The 21,047-nt window shown below is 41.5% G+C and overlaps 1 protein-coding gene across 2 annotated transcripts in view; it reads left to right on the top strand.

Moving 5' to 3' along the window:
- Window positions 1–797: 797 nt before the first annotated feature.
- The window catches only part of ptprn2 (protein tyrosine phosphatase receptor type N2), a 277,091-nt gene continuing 256,841 nt past the window's right edge, over window positions 798–21,047 (top strand). For both annotated transcript variants that reach the window (XM_029756151.1, XM_029756150.1), the window contains exon 1: window positions 798–1,151. In XM_029756151.1, coding sequence (XP_029612011.1) covers window positions 1,073–1,151 — 79 coding nt within the window. In that variant the 5' untranslated portion in view covers window positions 798–1,072. The remainder of the gene's footprint in view (window positions 1,152–21,047) is intronic.

Below are 21,047 nucleotides of genomic sequence, written 5' to 3'. Positions count from 1 at the left end.
GGCCAGATTGCTAGCAAGAATGACAAACTGCGATGGGGAGAATCGATAGTTGGACGTGTCAGTTTGTTTCATGTTGTTGATATCATGTCTTGTTTTGAGGTGTTCTTACTGATTTCATGTCAATGCTGATATGGCTAAACTTCGCTTGCTGGTGAACCAACAACTGTAAAGTTGTATTTGAGAGACAAGTGGTCATTGTTCAAATGAATATATGTAGACGAAATATAGCTTACATGTCAACAATCTAAGCCAACCGCAACTGTTTTACCCCATGCTTGCGCGTGCATCGGTTTTGTTGCTAAACAGCCAACCAACCAATCTATGGTTTTTACAAGTATTCTGTATACACTTGAGTAGCCATGATATATTATGATATGGTATTATAGAATTATCCTGCTACTGTTGCAGAAAATGATATTAGCTTGATGGTTTATTCAGATGTTGAGTCCACTATTAATGTGTTCATTTACATTAGACTGTTAGTGCACTGCTTTTGAACAGGGCATACAGGGGGGAAAGGGTGCCATTTGCGATGCATTTGCATTCCCCTTACAGCTGGAGATTGAACCCTGGTACGAGTCCCCTGTATACATATAAATAGTGTACTGAGCGACTGACTTTCTGATAGACTTCTAGCCCACTTGGATTTATTGGTATTGCATATTTTAGTTTTACCTTTTGTATTTGCCTACGCTAGAGTTGTTTTATTTCATCAACTTCTGTTCAATTTGACTTTGTCTTTTTATTTCGTGTCTGTTTGTACCATGTTCGTGGTTAGACTGGCAAATCATTGATTCATGCATGAGGTGCACGCTCAGAGACCATGCACGGGCCCCTCGCCAAGCCTGTTTGACGTCAGAATTTAGGAGGGGCGCCTTCTGAAGGTTGCTGTTCGCGGTGCTGAATCCTGTCGCGACTGCAGGAGTGAAGTGGCGGACCCGAGACATTGCTCCGCAAATCTACTTTAATTCGCTGTTATCTCATCCAGCGATTTTCGACCATTTTTTTAATCGAAAACTGACATTATGATGTTTTAGCAAAGGTGTGCAATGGATTAGTAAAGAGTAGCCTAATGGATTCACCGTGTTCCATCTTCGCTGTGTTGTATCTTTGCCAGTCTCTTTCAACTACCTTCGCTGACAGCAAATATGGTAAGTCGATAGTGGTGGTCAATATGTGACCATTTTGTATTAAAGTAAGAAAAATATACTTACCTGCCCAGGTGTTTCAATGCGAAAGATGGGCTTTTGGGCGGGCATATGGTCCGCGGAAGGTATAGTTTATGGAAAAACACAAAAGTAAACTAGACAAAAAAAGCTAGCGTTTAGGTCTTCTCACTAATACTAACCAGGGGAAATGGAAGATCAAAACAGGGCAGGCTAATTGTCAAGGACAGGGTTCAACTTCAGGACAAACTTAGTGAGTGTCCCAGGTTACGTTAATGATTACAATAATAAATTACTGTATAATATTCTAATAATCGTTATAACCATGTTTTTAAGCTATACAGTATTTGTTTACAGTTACATTGTTTTCAAACAATGGAGTAAAACAAGCTTATTTTGGATCCTGATGGGGTTAGACAGTTTAGACACGTATATAATTAATTTAGAAATCCTTAAATAGATGTACCAATCCCAGATTGCCCCTTTTAAAATGAGAACTATGTGTGGCCCATGAGTTTATTGGTGTCCAATTAAAACATACTACATGATATCTACTATGTAAATTGTATTTTTTTTATTTTCCTTTCTCTAGATAGATATTTCCTTAATGGCATTGTAGTAATCTCTAAAGGATAGCACATACACCTTGGTTGATTTTGGTCTTGGCAGGGAAATTTGCCATTATACAGGTATTTTGATAGGTTTTCCCTGCCTTGCCCCAGTTTAACACTGTGTGTAACATTCAGAAGCCTTTGTGGAAAAATGGTCCCTTTTGTTGAGGTTGCCTTGCAGTGCAGAGATGGTAGGGTTATTACCAGGTGGCATAGAGCTGAATTTGGAGGTGAATGTTTCTGGTGCCCCTGTCAGAATGATAAGCAGGGATGCTGTCATCTCACTGATCCTGAATCGGTGTGTGTAGTGTGTCTGTGGGAGTGGTGACCTGCAGTATCATTCTCTCTCTGAACCAGGATCAAATCATGGAGTCAGTTGCCATATGTACGTTTGGAAAGAGGACAATGTATTATTATTATTTTACTTTACTCTGTCTGTTTTGTACTGTCTGTCTTCCCACTACTTTCTTAGTAGGCCTCTCGATAAAACTGCAGGCCTATATGTCTGTCCTGTCTAATTCCCTCTGACTGTTGGTCTTTCACCTTGTCTCGATCTGTGCCAGTCTAACAACAAGTTCCCACAATGCTCTCAGTGAAACTCTAACTGGAAAAATAATTTTGTGAAATGAATAGGGAGGAGAATGGTACACCATTCAAGAGAACTGATCAAAATGTGTGTTTTTTTTTAGTTTTTTTTTTAAAGCTTTGGAGCCACTGTTGACTGTCTGCATCCCACATGGCACCCTATGCCCTAGTGTGCACTACTTTTGATCAGAGCCCTATTGGCATTGGTAAAAAGTAGTGCATTACGGGGAAAGGGTGCCATTTGGAACGCAGGCTCTGTCTCTGTTAATCCTGAATTAGTCAGCCGTGTTCCCACAGAGAATTCTGACACAATCATTGGAGAATCCCTCTCATTGTTCAAATTCATGCTTGTTTTTTTGTTGATGTTTTTTTTAAATTTATTTTAATTGATTTTTTTACATATTTCTGGGGTTGGTCTCCATCGTCAGTGTCTGCGGATTGCCTGAGTGTTTGAGACATTTATTGTTTTTAATGAGTCCCAGTGTGGCTTGCACTGTTGCCGGGAAGCGCACTGATTGGTTTCGTAAAGCGCATACCATTCCCAGTTGGACCTGTGTTGTGTAGCCTACCGTGGATCTGAGTGGGTGTACTGTGTCATCTGTATATGTGTAATGGCACCAAATAGCACATGGGAGCTCTGGAAAAAGGAGAAGGTGATATCTGAGTAGCTATAAATATCAGTAACTTGAATGACAACATCCTCAGCTCTGTCATCAAACAGCCTCTATACTCTGCTCCAAGCCTTTGTTTGATGACAGAGCTGAGGATGTTGTCATTTGATTTCTGGCAGTGGGGATATATAGTTTGCGTCCCAAATGGCACCCTATTCCAGGGCATTCCCTTTTTCTTTTCTTTTTTTTATTGAATAAATATTTTAAGGTATTTTTTTACTTAATTGAAGAGGATTACAGTGGAGAGAGGTCGTGTCAAAGGTTTGAATCCAGCCTTCTGCCCTATGCCCGCACTGGGCCCTGGTCAAGGTAGTGTACAACATAGGGAATAGGGTGCCATTTGGGGCGTAGAGAAACCATGAAGTATGTATCTCATCAGACTACCTGGAAAGAGGGAATGCTTTAGTTTAGGGAGACAGGCACTTTGCATCTCACACAAGCATGACTAGAAAGTAATTCATCAAGGCAGTGTTTTTCGAGACAACCTAAAGCAAGACCAAGACCGGAGCAAATTGAGTCTGAGTCAAGATCGAGACCGGTGGGGGTACGAGACCAAGTCAAGACGGAGACCTGAAAAATGTGAGTCCAATTCAAGAACATGGTTGTAATTGTGTCAAATTGTCACCATAATAAGAGTTCAAAATGTCCAGTATTTCTGTGTTCATATTTCAGAACAACATATGGATTCTTTAGACATTCAGAATGGGGAAAAAAATGCTGAAGGCAAATGGAGAGCCAGTCTACAAATGATCACTAACCCAAACAGGTCAATAATAGATAAAAAAGGCACTATGTTGCAACTTCCCCAGTCTCCCCTTACTAATACTGGGGGGGGGGGCAACTTTTAAACGATATCCCCACACTCTTCCCTACCAGCGAATCAAGGAAATTCTGACAAGCACAACAAAGTTTGAGGATATTTCTCAATGAAAGTAACGGACAGAAAATGTTACGAGTGAAGTAGGAAGTCCAGGTTTCAATAGGCGATAGGATATTGTGACATGAAAGGAGTGTGAATATTTGGCTTGATCTCAGCAAGAAATTGTGCGTCCTCATTGTCCAATACCGTCAAGACTGAGTGTATCCGACGCCAAGACAAGACCAAGACACACTGTGATCTCGAGATAGGACTCGAGACCGAAACCGGTCTTGAGTACTACAACACTGCATCGAGGATTAGACACAGAGATGCTTAAGTAAATTGGTCTAGGTATGGTATAGATTAAAAACAAAGGCATAGGGGATTGTTCATGTATGGTCTACGATTGGCCTCTTAAAGTCTACTGGAGCAGCCTGGTCTCATAGAGAAGACGTAACATATTAAATGTAAATCCGGGAGACTCAGATTAGTATGATATGTCACGTTTGGTCTAATTACATAAGACAGAACGTTACTTAAGGCAAAACTCGAATGTTTAGTAACCCAAAGGTTGCATGGTTGAATCTCGTCACAGACAACTTGAGCATTTTAGCACCTTTTTTAACTACTTACTACTTAGCATGTTACTTTGCAACTACTTAGCATGTTAGCTAACCCTAACCTTAAAGGTCCTGAACAGTCATTCTGAAAAGTACTTTTCTCTCAAGGCTAACTACCAGGAAGTTTGAAAAGACGGGCTGGGAGCTTATATTTATGAGTTCGCCTTGACTGACAGCTGTTTCAAAATGTCTACGTCAAGCAACTTGGCTGCAGTGTTGCAGTAAAATCATCTCAAGCTAATTTGGTGATACACAAAGCAACTCAAACAACCTTGAAATTGCATCAATTACAGTTGAAGTCAGAAGTTTACATACACTTAGGTTGGTGTCATTAAAACTAGTTTTTCAACAACTCCACAAATTTCTTGTTAACAAACTATAGTTTTGGCCAGTCAGTTAGGGCATCTACTTTGTGCAGGACACAAGTAATTTTTCCAACAATTGTTTACAGACAGATTATTTCACTGTATCACAATTCCAGTGGGTCAGAATTTAACATACACTAAGTTGACTGTGCCTTTAAACAGCTTGGAAAATTCCAGAAAATTATGTCATGGCTTTAGAAGCTTCTGATAGGCTAAATGACATCATTTGAGTCAATTGGAGGTGTACCTGTGGATGTATTTCAAGGCCTACCTTCAAACTCAGTGCCTCTTTGCTTGACATGATGGGAAAATCAAAAGAAATCAGCCAAGACCTCAGAAAAATAATTGTAGACCTCCACAAGTCTAGTTCATCCTTGGGAGAAATGTCCAAATGCCTGAAGGTACCATGTTCATCTGTACAAACAATAGTACGCAAGTATAAACACCATGGGACCACGCAGCCGTCATACCGCTCAGGAAGGAGACGCGTTCTGTCTCCTAGAGATGAACGTACTTTGGTGCAAAAAGTGCAAATCAATCCGAGAACAACAGCAAAGGACCTTGTGAAGATGCTGGAGGAAACAGGTACAAAAGTATCTATATCCACATGAGTTCAATATCGACATTACTTGAAAGGCAGCTCAGCAAGGAAGAAGCCAATGCTCCAAAAAAGCCAGACTATTGGTTGCAACTGCACTTGGGGACAAAGATTGTACTTTTTGGAGAAATGTCCTCTGGTCTGATGAAACAAAAATAGAACTGTTTGGCCATAATGATCGTTATGTTTGGAGGGAAAAGGGGGAGGCTTGCAAGCCGAAGAACACCATCCCAACCATGAAGCACGGGGGTGGCAGCATCATGTTGTGGGGGTGCTTTGCTGCAGGAGGGACACGTGCACTTCACAAAATAGATGGCATCATGAGGAACGAAAATTATGTGGATATATTGAAGCAACATATCAAGACATCAGTCAGGAAGTTAAAGCTTGGTCGCAAATGGGTCTTCCAAATGGACAATGACCCCAAGCATACTTCCAAAGTTGTGGCAAACTGGCTTAAGGACAACAAAGTCAAGGTATTGGGGTGGCCATCACAAAGCCCTGACCTCAAACCTATAGAAGATTTGTGGGCAGAACTGAAAAAGAGTTTGCGAGCAAGGAGGCCTACAAACCTGACTTAGTTACACCAGCTCTGTCAGGAGGAATGGGCCAAAATTCACCCAACTTATTGTGGGAAGTTTGTGGAAGGCTACCCGAAACAATTGACCCAAGTTAAACAATTTAAAGGCAATGCTACACTCAATTAGTATTTGGTATGTAAACTTCTGATCCACTGGGAATGTGATGCAAGAAATAAATGCTGAAATAAATCTTTCTCTCCACTATTATTCTGACATTTCACATTCTTAAAATAAAGTGGTGATCCTAACTGACCTAGACAGGGAATATTTACTAGGATTAAATGTCAGGAATTGTGAAAAACTGAGTTTTAATGTATTTGGCTAAGGTGTATGTAAACTTCCGACTTCAACTGTATATAATGTTTTTTATACATCTCCCGTTTGGCATGTCTCTGGTGATGCGCTTCACAGCAGCAATGACGGATGTGTTGACTTGACAACTGCGTCAGAATTTTGAACAACCCTTCCCCAACTTTTAACCTAAATCCAATGATGTGGTGCCATTTTTTTTTCACGTTGAATTCACGTTAGTTGACTACTCTACCAAATGTAAATCAAAACCAGACGTTGAACTGACGTCTGAGCCAAGTGGGTAGCTACGTGTGTCTTCAAAGCCTGCGGTTTCTCTGCTCAATGTGCTCTGCTGTTGTCAACCTTATCTCCTAATACATCCTGTCAACTTTTGCTTTGATTCATTGGCTTCGTTCTATCCCCACTAGCAATGGGCATCTGGCATCCCACAGATCTATTCAGTGAGTGGCGATGTTAAGTTGCAGTGCTTATAAATCATCCCAGTGGATAGAGATTTGAGTACAATATCTGTGTGTTTATTTTCAGATGGCAGGTATCCTCCCGTATAATCAAATCAAATATTATTTGTCACATGCGCCAAATACAACAGGTGTAGACCTTGCAGTAAAATTCTTACTTACAACCCCATAACCAACATTGCAGTTTTAAGAAAATACATAAAAAAGTAAGAGATAAAAGTAACAAATAATTAAAGAGCAGCAGTAAAATAACAATAGTGAGGCTATATACAGGGGGTACCGGTACAGAGTCAATGTGTGGGGGCACCAGTGTCGAGGTAATTGAGGTAATATGTACATGTAGGTAGAGTTATTAAAGTGACTATGCATAGATAACTGAGTAGCAGCAGTGTAGAATAGAGGGGGAGGGCAATGCAAATAGTCTGGGTAGCCGTTTGATTAGATGTTCAGGAGTCTTATGGCTTGGGGGTAAAAGCTGTTTAGAAGACTCGTGGACCTATACTTGGCACTCTGGTACCACTTGCTGTGCGGTAGCAGAGATAAGTCTATGACTAGGGTGGCTGGAGTCTGACAGTTATTAGGGCCTTCCTCTGATACCGCCAGGTATAGAGGTCCTGGATGGCAGGAAGCTTGGCCTCGTGATGTACTGGGCCATACACGCTACCCTCTGTAGTGCCTTGTGGTTGGAGGCTGAGCAGTTGCCATACCAGGTAGTGATCAACTGGTTGCATCACTACCTGGTATGGCAACTGCTCTCGATGGTGCAGCTGTAGAACCTTTTGAGGGTCTGAGGACCCATGCCAAATCTTTTCAGTTTCCTCGGGGGGGATAGGTTTTGTCGTGCCCTCTTCACGACTGTCTTGGTATGCTTGGTCAATGTTAGTTTGTTGAGGTAGTATGTTCATGAATGTATAGTTAAAGTGACTATGCATATATGATAAACAGAGAGTAGCAGCAGCATAAAAGAGGGGTTGGGGTTCATGGCTTCTGGTTGGGGTATGTACGTACAGTCACTGTGGGGATGACGTCATCGATGCACTTATTGATGAAGCCAGTGACTGATGTGATGTACTCCTCAATGCCATCAGAAGAATCTCAGAACATATTCTAGTCTGTGCTAGCAAAACAGTCCTGTGGTTTAGCATCTGCTTCATCTGACCACTTTTTTATAGACAATCACTGGTGCTTCCTGCTTTAATTTTTCTTGGAGGAAAGGTGGTCTAGAGTTTTTTAAAATTTTATTTTTTCCCCCTCTGGTTGCACATTTAACATGCTGATAGAAATTAGCTAAAACTGATTTAAGTATCCCTGCATCTAAGTCCCCGGCCACTAGGAGCTCTGCCTCTGGATGAGCGTTTTCCTGTTTGCTTATGGCGGTATATAGCTCATTGAGTACGGTCTTAGTGCCAGCATCGGTCTGTGGTGGTATGTAGACCGCTACGAAAAGTACAGATAAACTCTCTAGGTAGATAGTGGGGTCTACAGCTTATTATGAGATACACTACCTCAGGGGAGCAAAACCTTGAGACAAATATACATAGGCCGCCACCCTGTGTCTTACCACAGGGTGCTGTTCTATCCTGCCGATTGAGTATATAACCCGCCAGCTGTATGTTATTAATGTCATTGTCCAGCCACAACTCGGTGAAAGATAAGATATTACACTTTTAAATGTCCCGTTGGTAGGATATACAACCTTTTAGTTCGTCCCATTTATTTTCCAGCGATGAACATTAGCTAAGAGTACAGATGGCAAAGGAAGATTAGCCACTTGTCGGCTGATCCTCACAAGGCACCCCGATCTCCTTCCGCAAAATCTGTTTCTTTCTCCTGCGAATGACGAGGAGGAAGCCTGTTCGGGTGTTTGGAGTATATCCTAACTGTCCGACTCAAAAAAATATATATATATAATAATATTTGTCCAATTCGAGGTGAGTAATTGCTGTTTTGATGTCCAGAAAATCTTTTCGGTCATAAGAGATGGTGGCAGCAACATTATGTACAAAATATGTTACAAACAATGCAAAAAAACTAACAAAATAGCACGGGTGGTTAAGAGCCAATAAAACGCAAGCAAACGATCTTATGCTCTATGGTGAAGTTATGATCACTGAGCAGTTGGTCTGCGATTTGCAAAGTCTGTTTTCATAGATTCATAATGCCGACAGCTGCCCTGTTTAATTGGAGTGTAATTGATCTAACATCATGTTCTAATTTTCAGCTCGCATCTGTTCTCCAGTGAAATAAATGGCTATTGATTCCAACAAACAAGGAATATTATGATCAACTTCTCTCAGCTGCACCAAACCAAGATACAGCTGTTGTAGCATTCATTTTTCAATACCTCGCATGAATTATGATGTTTATTTGGAAATGGAAGCAATGGAAGCCCTGCTCAATATACTTTTCTATTGTCGTGAGTCATAAATGGGCAAATGGGATTCTGAGTTTGCGCTAAACCCAAAGTTCAGCCTTTTGAGGTGTAATACATTAGTATTGCATTGCAGTAAAACCTCTAAAGCAGGCTGTATTCAGAGCTTTTGTACGCTGCCACGGATGGTGTGATGGCAGATGAAGCGGAGCCGCTGCCATAAAACAAACCAGATGCTCTGAGGACTATATTGACATTGAGTGGTTATTGAGATGGGTAGAGAGAGCAAAGTGGCTGTGCTGCACTGTACGTGTTTCCAGGAGGAGAGATCTGTCTTAGGAGATATTCGGCTGGCTGCTTTATGGGGAGAGGGTGCTCTGTTCTGAGTGTTCTCAGTGAGCATCCAGAACACACTTTAGGTCAAGGCTAAGTTCTTCCCTTTAGTAGACAGAGACACTAAAGGTGGAGACGAACTGGGTTGTATTTATTAGGGCAAACAATAGCAAAATGCTTTGTAACTGAAAACCAAAACGAGTTTGTTATTGGACAAGTTCAGGTAGCTTCAAGTTTTGTCCTGGCGTCGTGAGGGAGCTTGTTCCACCATTGGGGTGCCAGGGCAGCGAACAGTTTTGACTGGGCTGAGTGGGAACTGTGCTTCCGCAGAGGTAGGGGGGCCAGCAGGCCAGAGGTGGATGAACGCAGTGCCCTTGTTTGGGTGTAGGGCCTGATCAGAGCCTGAAGGTACGGAGGTGCCGTTCCCCTCACAGCTCCGTAGGCAAGCACCATGGTCTTGTAGCAGATGCGAGCTTCAACTGGAAGCCAGTGGAGTGTGTGGGGGAGCGGGGTGACGTGAGAGAACTTGGGAAGGTTGAACACCAGACGGGCTGCGGCGTTCTGGATGAGTTGTAGGGGTTTAATGGCACAGGCAGGGAGCCCCGCCAACAGGGAGTTGCAGTAATCCAGACGGGATTACTGCAATACATAGTCACTTTACTCCTACCTACATGTATATTACCTCAATTACCTTGACTAACCTGTACCCCTGCACATTGACGCGGTACCGGAACACCCTGTGTATAGCCTTGTTATTATTTTATTGTTACTTTAGATATTTTTATTTTGTAAAATATTTATTTAACTCTTATTTTTCTTAACTGCATTGTTGGTTAAGGGATTGTAAGTAAGCATTTCACGGTAAGATCTACACCTGTTCTATTTGGCGCATGTAACAAATACGATTTGATTTGATTAGTTCATCCCTGTTTCAGTCCGGTTTCTTCCGTTTTGCTCCAAATGAATAAAACCCAGATGGAAGTCTAGCCCTCTAAAACACGCCAGGCTCAAAACAGATGTGTGCTCTCGTGGAATCTACATACTTTCAGGAAAGTTGTCAGGAGCTCTTAGAACATAGACAATGATAGAACCAAATAAAATAAATCCAGTAACACATCTTAATACTAGATTAACACACAGAATTGTGATGGGTTGCATCCCAAATGGCACACTATTCCTTATGTAGTGCACTACGTTTGACTAGAGCCTTGTCAAAAGTAGTGCACTAAATAGGGAAGAGGTTGCCATATGGGATGCACAGAGAGCAATTTTTCACGGAATGTCAGTATCATTCCTCCTATCTTGCTTCGGGGGGACTGTGTACTGGTATTAAGTGTAAATTAGAGAGAGCTGATAGAGGAAGTCCTTTACAAGGTCAGTCCAGTACGGCAGTGTCACGGTGTATAATGAGGACACTAACGCAATAATGAGTATTCAGGACACTGTCATCCCGGTGTGGTGGCCGGACGGAGGAATTCATCTCAGCAATCCCAGGCCTGATTAAATGCAATAATGGGCTTGCTAGCGCTATTGATTAACACTCTGGGCTATTTCAGTACGCTCCGGAGAAACAAAATAACTTCCTGCCACATAAAGCTGGAGTGCCAGACAGGATTCTGACACCCAGTATTCAGCTTTTAATAAGACTTGTGTGGTTAGTTCATAAGCACCAGTCATATGCCATGCAAAGCGACTTACGCTAGTGCATGCATACATTTTCACATAGGTGGCCGCAGCTGGAATCAAATCTACTATCCTATCCTGGTGTTGCAAGCGCCATGCTCTACCAACTGAGCCACACTAGAGTATCCATACTGTAGTAGTTACTGGCCACACTCTTAGAAAAAGGGTTCCAAAAGGGTCCCCACAGGAGAACCCTTTTTGGTTCCAGGTAGAAACCTTTTTGGTTCCAGGTACACTGTAAAAAATGACTCTTTGGCTCAACCTAAAAAAAATACTTAAACTGGTTACAAGTAAATATACTGCTCAAAAAAATAAAGGGAACACTTAAACAACACATCCTAGATCTGAATGAAAGAAATAATCTTATTAAATACATTTTTCTTTACATAGTTGAATGTGCTGACAACAAAATCACACAAAAATAATCAATGGAAATCCAATTTATCAACCCATGGAGGTCTAGATTTGGAGTCACGCTCAAAATTAAAGTGGAAAACCACACTACAGGCTGATCCAACTTTGATGTAATGTCCTTAAAACAAGTCAAAATGAGGCTCAGTAGTGTGTGGGGCCTCCACGTGCCTGTATGACCTCCCTACAACGCCTGGGCATGCTCCTGATGAGGTGGCGGATGGTCTCCTGAGGGATCTCCTCCCAGACCTGGACTTAAGCATCCACCAACTCCTGGACAGTCTGTGGTGCAACGTGGCGTTAGTGGATGGAGCGAGACATGATGTCCCAGATGTGCTCAATTGGATTCAGGTCTGGGCCAGTCCATAGCATCAATGCCTTCCTCTTGCAGGAACTGCTGACACACTCCAGCCACATGAGGTCTAGCATTGTCTTGCATTAGGAGGAACCCAGGGCCAACCGCACCAGCATATGGTCTCACAAGGGGTCTGAGGATCTCATCTCGGTACCTAATGGCAGTCAGGCTACCTCTGGCGAGCACATGGAGGGCTGTGCAGCCCCCCAAAGAAATGCCACCCCACACCATGACTGACCCACCGCCAAGCCGGTCATGCTGGAGGATGTTGCAGGTAGCAGAACGTTCTCCACGGCGTCTCCAGACTCTGTCACGTCTGTCACATGTGCTCAGTGTGAACCTGCTTTCATCTGTGACGAGCACAGGGCGCCAGTGGCGAATTTGCCAATCTTGGTGTTCTCTGGCAAATGCCAAACGTCCTGCACGGTGTTGGGCTGTAAGCACAACCCCCACCTGTGGACGTCGGGCCCTCATACCACCCTCATGGAGTCTGTTTCTGACCGTTTGAGCAGACACATGCACATTTGTGGCCTGCTGGAGGTCATTTTGCAGGGCTCTGGCAGTGCTTCTCCTGCTCCTCCTTGCACAAAGGCGGAGGTAGCGGTCCTGCTGCTGGGTTGTTGCCCTCCTGCGGCCTCCTCCACGTCTCCTGATGTACTGGCCTGTCTCCTGGTAGCGCCGTCATGCTCTGGACACTACGCTGACGGACACAGCAAACCTTCTTGCCACAGCCCGCATTGAAGTGCCATCCTGGATGAGCTGCACTACCTGAGCCACTTGTGTGGGTTGTAGACTCCGTCTCATGCTACCACTAGAGTGAAAGCACCGCCAGCATTCAAACGTGACCAAAACATCAGCCAGGAAGCATAGGAACTGAGAAGTGGTCTGTGGTCCCCACCTGCAGAACCACTCCTTTATTGGGGGTGTCTTGCTAATTGCCTATAATTTCCACCTGTTGTCTATTCCATTTGCACAACAGCATGTGACATTTATTGTCAATCAGTGTTGCTTCCTAAGTGGACAGTTTGATTTCACAGAAGTGTGATTGACTTGGAGTTACATTGTGTTGTTTAAGTGTTCCCTTTATTTTTTTGAGCAGTGTATATATATTTTTTTCAATTGAAACCAAATATGATTCAACGCTAACTGTTATATTTGATTATTAACAAAGCAATATTTAAAGTTGCAACCTATTTCTTTCAAAACTTACATTTCCTTTTTGGTTAAACCTAGTAAATAACATATTTTCATCTTCTTCCATGTATAATTTTCGCTTTCAAATGACCTATCCAAAATTCTTCAATTGGGTTACAAGCAATTAAATCAATTCCATGTAATCAAGAAATTAAGTTGGTTCATTAACGTGAAATAATGCCTCCAAACACAATCTTTACATAAAACTTTCAAATTTATTGACCACAATATTATAAACAAATGGTGACAATCCTTTAATTGGAAATCTTATCAGGCTCTTAAAACTTCTTAGGGATTTTTTAATTTTCACCTAAAATGACATCCAAATCTAACTGCCTGTCGCTCAGGCCCTGAAGCAAGATATGCATATTCTTGGTACGATTTGAAGGGGAACACTTTGAAGTTTGTGGAAATGTGAATTGAATGTAGGAAAATATAACACAATAGATCTGGTAGAAGAAAATACAAAGAAAAAAAACAACCTTTTTTTTTCTTCTACCACCATCTTTGAAATGCAACAGAAAGGTCCCACATCAAACCATCACTCTGGTTGTAATTCCGATGGTGTCCACAAGATGGCAGCAGTGTATGTGCAAATGAAGTATGAGCCAACTACATGACATTTAGTGTGAAGTCACCCAGGTACATTTGGGCAAATCGTGAAGGAGACATTCACATGACATTTTTCTGCAAGAATATTGTAAAATCTGTATACTTGGACATTGATTTAGCTTTTCCAGTATTCGTAGCCATATTATAAATTCAACATATTATAACTTCATAACTCTCCATATTCGGATAATGTTTGTCCCAAAAAAAAGGCTTGCTGTCGCACAAGGTTAGCAGCTACATTTTGCGACAGACACTCCCGTAAAGCCCAGCTCATTGCCTATCAAGCTAGCTCTGTTTGACCCGGGGTTGGTGCTTATTTGACAAAGTTACAGTCGATCAAGTGAAGACCGGCCGTGTCATCGGCGTGCCATGAAGGCGTCGCTCTCTGACCAAATTTGGTGTCCTATAGGATATACTACACCCCTAATGATGTAGTGAAGTCTGGTTATGTTCTAGGATCTCGGAGGAATAAATATGAACGTGAAGTCGGAAGTTTACATACACCTTAGCCAAATACATTTAAACTATTAAACATTTCAATTATTTATTTAAGCTTTTATTTCTTTCATCACATTCCCAGTGGGTCAGAAGTTTACATACACTCAATTAGTATTTGGTAGCATTGCCTTTAAATTGTTTAACTTGGGTCAAATGTTTTTGGTAGCGTTCCACAACCTTACCACAATAAGTTGGGTGAATTTGGCCCATTCTTCCTGACAAAGCTGGTGTAACTGAATCAGGTTTCTAGGCCTCCTTGCTCGCACACACTTTTCAGTTCTGCCCACAAATTTTCTATAAGATTGAGGTCAGGGCTTTGTGATGGCCACTCCAATACCTTGACTTTGTTGTCCTTAAGCCATTTTGCCACAACTTTTGATGTATGCTTGGGGTCATTGTCCATTTGAAAGACCCATTTGCGACCAAGCTTTAACTTCCTGACTGATGTCTTGAGATGTTGTTTCAACATATCCACATAATTTTCATTCCTCATGATGCCATCTATTTTGTGAAGTGCACATGTCTCTCCTGCAGCAAAGCACCGACACAACATGATGCTGCCACCTCCGTGCTTCACGGTTGGGGTGGTGTTCTTCAGCTTGCAAGCCTCCCCCTTCTTCCTCCAAACATAACAATGGTCATTATGGCCAAACAGTTCTATTTTTGTGTCATCAGACCAGAGGACATTTCTCAAATGTACGATCTTTGTCCCCATGTGCAGTTGGATTTTTTATGGGGGTTTTGGAGCAGTGGCTTCTTCCTTGCTGAGCGACCTTTCAGGTTATGTCAATACTGAACTCGTTTTACTGTGGATATAGATACTTTTGTACCTGTTACCTCCAGCATCTTCAAGGTCCTTTGCTGTTGTTCTGGGATTGATTTGCACTTTTTATACCAAAGTACGTTCATCTCTAGGAGACAACGCGTCTCCTTCCTGAGCGGTATGACGGCTGCGTGGTCCCATGGTGTTTATACTTGTGTACTATTGTTTGTACAGATGAACATGGTACCTTCAAGCATTTGTAAATTGCTCCCAAGGATGAACCAGAGTTGTGGAGGTCTACAATTATTTTTCTGAGGTCTTGGCTGATTTCTTTTGATTTTCCCATGATGTCAAGCAAAGAGGCACTGAATTTGAAGGTAGGCCTTGAAATATATCCACATGTACACCTCCAATTGGCTCAAATGATGTCAATTAGCCTATCAGAAGCTTCTAAAGCCATGACATCATTTTCTGGAATTTTCAAGCCGTTTAAAGGCATAGTCAACTTAGTGTTTGTAAACTTCTGACCCACTGGAATTGTGATACAGTGAATTATAAGTGAAATAACCTGTCTGTAAACAATTGTTGGAAAAATTACTTGTGTCATGCACAAAGTAGATGTCCTAACCGACTTGCCAAAACTATAGTTTGTTAACAAGAAATTTGTGGAGTGGTTGAAAAACGGGTTTTAATGACTCCAACCTAAGTGTATGTAAACTTCCGACTTCAACTGTATATGTACAGACATTTGTTGTTTCTCTAAAATCTGCGATCGTGACAGAAGGCACTGCATGATTTACATCTGTCCCATTAACAGACGCCTATTAAAGCTACAACATAAAATGTGAGTTATAGATCTGTTTTTCTCATTGAAAGCAAGTCTAGGAAGCGGTAGATCTGTTCTATGTGAGCTATTTCTATGCTTACCATTCGTAAGTTTCATTTTTGCATCTTTTACTTTCAGTTTTGTACACCAGCTTCAAACCGCTGAAAATACAATATTTTTGGTTATGGAAAATATATTTCACAGCAGTTTAGCTTGAACAATGATTCTCTACACTTTACATGCTTGTTTTGTGACATTTCAGTTTATTTACTAGAATTCTAGCAACCAGAAAATGGCAGAGCGATTTCTGCATAGTGCAGCTTAAATATCACATGCACTTACTGTATGCAAGTATCATTGCAGATTCAGTGCTGGCAGTGTACATGTTTAATTCTTAAGCCTTTGGCTGACTTATGGAATTGTTTTAAGATGGTCATACCATGGATCATTTAGCTATTTGATTTAGAATTTTAGGACCCCTTTAGGTATCAAAAAAATATATATGAATGAATTTGGCTTTTACTACTATAACCCATAGAAATGCATTGAACAACACATTTATGAATGGCATAAAAGTGTCCGTCCTATATCTAGGAGATATAATAAAGTTCAGGAAATGTTCATTTTCATACACATATCAAAAAAGGCACAAAACTACCTCCATACTTCCATTTTTTTTTTTTTACCGGTACCGGTTAGCTTCAGACTAGTCCCGTGGCACTTGTGGGGGTCGTAGAGCAAAACGGAGAACACCGCCATGTTTGTGAGAATCTCGGTTTTCAACATTTGTTTTTAGCCCAAACAGTTGGGACTAGGGCTGTTCCTGACAAAAAAAGTATCAAAGTATATGTAATTGCTAAAATATACTTAAGTATCAAAAGATAATTTCAAATTCCTTATATTAAGCAAACCAGATGGCATGATTTTCTTGTTTTTATTTTATTTAGCCAGGAGCACACTCCAATACTCATTTACAAACGAAGCATTTGTGTTTAGTGAGTCCGCCAGATCAGAGGATGTAGGGATGACCAGGGATGTTCTCTTGGTAAGTGCGTCAATGGGACCATTTTGTAGTCCTGCTAAGCATTCAAAATGTAACGAGTACTTTTGGGTGTCAGAGAAAATGTATATAGTTAAAAGTACATTATTTTCTTTAGGATTGTAGTGGGGTAAAAGTTGTCAAAAATATAAATAGTAAAGTAAAGGACAGATACCTAAAAAAATAAATAAAGTAAAAATAATTTAAAGTACTACTTAAGTACTTTACACCACTGGACACAAATTACTCAAGAGGGAGCCCGAGATCTGACTTTCGCAGATTCTGCCGTTACTCTCCTGAAGTTGCCGGTATTTGGCTGAGGTGTCGGCAACCTTTCTCATGTGGAATGCCAATTTATCTTACCATTTCTACCGATCTGTGTTCCAATTATGGTTTTCAAATGCACATTTTCATGGAACAGTTTCATTTAATTTATTATAACCTCTTATCTCAAGATCATTGTTATGTGGTTAATCAAAATTCTATCCAAATCAAAATTATACAATACCTAAAAAGTAACTTCTATTGCCATTGCCAACTATGTAAAAATAGCCTACATAAAGCCAACAAATAAAAACATTGCAGCCTGCAGGTAGAAAATATCCCGATAAATATCCTATAAATCACATTGGCAAAGCATGGCCTGTCTGCAACGAACTTGAAACATTGTGTCAACTTTTGTCCAGCCTGAAGCTCTTGCTAGCAAACTTGCAAAATTGTAGAAAATATTCTGGGCCCTCAGAGTTTCCTGCACCAGTGAGCTTGGGACAGCTGTAGGCTATTTGTGCAAAGGATAAGAGGTCATAAGGTATTTTATGTCGTTTCCACTGGATCAGAGCATGACATTTTTACCTTTCACGCAGAGTGTTTATCAAAAGGGAGAGAGTTGGAAAGATTTTTCAAATACATTGAGGAACTATTATACTTTGTTTTCTTGCTGTTTGATGTGAAGAAAACATTACTTTGAGAAGCTCCACAGCTCATTAGTGGTGGTGCGTTAAGCCAATCAGAAATTCTATCAGATCCCCAAATGGGCACATTTATATGCCTACATTTTTGCGCAGGCCAGGTAGCCTATAGGCCTAATTCTATGTGTAATCAGGTGTACGTCCTTACTCAACATTGACAGGAGCACTCCAAAAAAACAGAATGACTAAATTGACAAAACTCATAAATGGATATAAATAATCCCAAAGTGTAGAATAGTTTGTGCGCTCTGCAAACAACGTGCCCACTCCGACAATGAGAACGGTAAAAGACTGGAATAATAATATATTGAATGTATTAACAGAAATTTCCGTAACCAAACAAACACTGTAGATTAGAAATTATAGGAGTTGACTGCTGGTGATAGGCCTATATGCAATGGGGGAATTGATAGACACTAACAATGAAACAATTCACACAATGACTTTATGAAACAATGAATGTGCACAAATTGGTGGGAGAAAGTGCATTCTGGAGAGAGAAGTGCATTGCACATCTTAGCCACATACTCCCCTTCTTCTTGGACTGTACCATCCCTGCTGCCTTTGCAATGGATTAGTTCACTGAGATCAAATCCAATTTTATTTGTCATATGCGCCGAATACAACATGTGTAGACCTTACCGTGAAATGCTTACTTACAAGCCCTTAACTCTATTTTCTTAAAACTGCATTGTTGATTAAGAAAATATTTACTAGATAAACTAAAGTAAAAATAAAATAAAAAATAACACAATAAAGTAACAATAATGAGGCTATATACAGGGGGTACTGGTACCGAGTCAATGTGCGGTGGTACAGGTTAGTCGAGGTAATGTGTACGTAGGTAGGGGTAAAGTGACTATGCAAAGATAATAAACAGCGAGTAGCAGCAGTGTAAAAACATGCAAGTAGTCCAGGTGGCCATTTGATTAATTGTTCAGCAGTCTTATGGCTTGGGGGTAGAAACTGTTAAGGAGCCTTTTGGACCTAGACTTGGCGTTCCAGTACCGCTTGCCGTGCGGTAGCAGAGAGAACAGTCTTGTGACTGGAGTCACCGCCTGGTTTATAGGTCCTGGAACACTAGTCACTTTAATAATGTTTGCATACTGCTTTACTCATCTCATATGTATATACTGTATTCTATTCTACTGTATTTTAGTAAATGCCACTCCGACATTGCTCGTCCTAATATTTATATATTTCTTTATTCCATTATTTTACTTTTAGATTTGTGTATTGTTGTGAATTGTTAGATACTACTGCACTGTTGGAGCTAGGAGCCCAAACATTTCACTACACATGCAATAACATCTGCTAAATATGTGTCGTTTGATTTGATGTCAGGAAGCTTGGCCTCAGTGATGTACTGGGCTGTACGCAATACCCTCTGTAGTGCCGTACGGTCGGATGCCGAGCACTTGCCATACCAGGCGGTGATGCAACCGGTCAGGATGCTCTCTGGTGCAGCTGTATAACTTTTTGAGGATCTGGGGACCCATGCCAAATCTTTTCAGTCTCCTGAGGGGGGAAATGCATTGTCGTGCCCCCTTCAGGACTTTCTTGGTGTGTTTGGACCATGATAGTTTGTTGGTGATGTGGACATAAAGGAACTTGAAAGTCTCGACCTGCTCCACTACAGCTCCGTCAATGCGAATGGGGGCGTGTTCGGCCCTCCTTTTTGTGCAGTCCACGATCATCTCCTTTGTCTTGCTGACGTTGAGGGAGAGGTTGTTGTCCTGGCAACACACTGCCAACAAAACATCTGACCTCCCTATAGGCTGTCTCATCATTGTTGGTGATCAGGCCTACCACCTTTGTGTCGTCAGCAAACCTAATGACGGTGTTGGAGTCGTGCGTGGCCAAGCAGTCGTGGGTGAACAGGGAGTACAGGAGGGGATTAAGCACGCACCCCTGGGTGGCCAGATGCGTTGTTGCCTACCCTTACCACCTAGGGGCGGCCCGTCAGGAAGTCCAGGATCTAGTTGCAGAGGGATGTGTTTAGTCCCAGGCTCCATAGCTTAGTGATGAGTTTTGTGGGCGCTATGGTGTTGAACGCTGAGCTGTAGTCAACGAACAGCATTTGCACATAGGTGTTCCTTTTGTCGAGGTGGGAAAGGGCAGTGTGGAGTGCGATTAAGATTGCGTCATCTGTGGATCTGTTGGGGCGGTATGCGAATTGGAATGGTTCTAGGGATTTCCGTGATGATGGTGTTAATGTTTGGGAAACGCTGCTCTATGTAACCTTCCATCTTAGAAAAACATGCCTATTAAACCTGTTCAATTAACCCATTATCACTGAAACCATGTTTTAAGGAATTTTATTGTACAGATGTTTTTTTTAACCCATTATCCATGAGAACGTAATTTGATGAGACGGATTCAAAAGAAAGCCAATACAATACCAAACCAGTTTGGGAAAACCCTGACATAGGGGATCCCTGAGCAGGAACCATGTAATGAGCTGGCCTGGTGGTGAAAGCGTTCACAAAGCAAGGTGAGAAAATGTGGAGGCGTTCGTATGCCTCTGAGCTGTTCGTTCTCGACTTACACCATGGCTACACCGGCCCTCCATGTGCGCACATTGATTTTGTCTATCCCCACCAGACGCAATCATGACACGCAGGATACAATACCAAAACCAGCTGTGGTCGAAACACACATGAAGCATTCGTGGACTTTTAGCTAGATAGCTGTTGCTAGGAGTTTGTCCTGGGAGATTAATGTTGGGTTGTTATTTAACCTGATCATGAATATGGTCACCATTATAGCTGGTTCTTTGTAGAATTTTGACCCGGATCATACAACAATCGTGTGTTTCTCTACTCCGAGGACTAATACACAGATAAAAAAGGAAACCAAGTAGATTTTTTGTTAGTTATCTTTGATTAATATCTCCTTGTTTGTCTTTAAAGCAACCAAGTGGGTTGTATCTTTGTGAAAAGCAATAAGAATATGGAGGAGGCAGGACTTGCAATGTGTCGAGCATCTCAAATAGAACCAAGTTCTATTTTAGAGTTTGGCATTGCAGGCGCTCACTGACGCACACGAGCAGAATGAATGAAATGATTGAATAACATTCATGTGTACATTTATTGTGCAATGCTTGCACACGCAAAGTGACCTGTTTGACTTTCCTGTTAAGCATCCTACCACAAGTCGGTACGAGGG

Source organism: Salmo trutta, chromosome 6 (assembly GCF_901001165.1).
Source record: "Salmo trutta chromosome 6, fSalTru1.1, whole genome shotgun sequence".
Taxonomy (NCBI): domain Eukaryota; kingdom Metazoa; phylum Chordata; class Actinopteri; order Salmoniformes; family Salmonidae; genus Salmo; species Salmo trutta.
The sequence above is the reverse complement of the archived record's forward strand: the minus strand, read 5'-3'. Positions and strand labels throughout refer to the sequence as shown.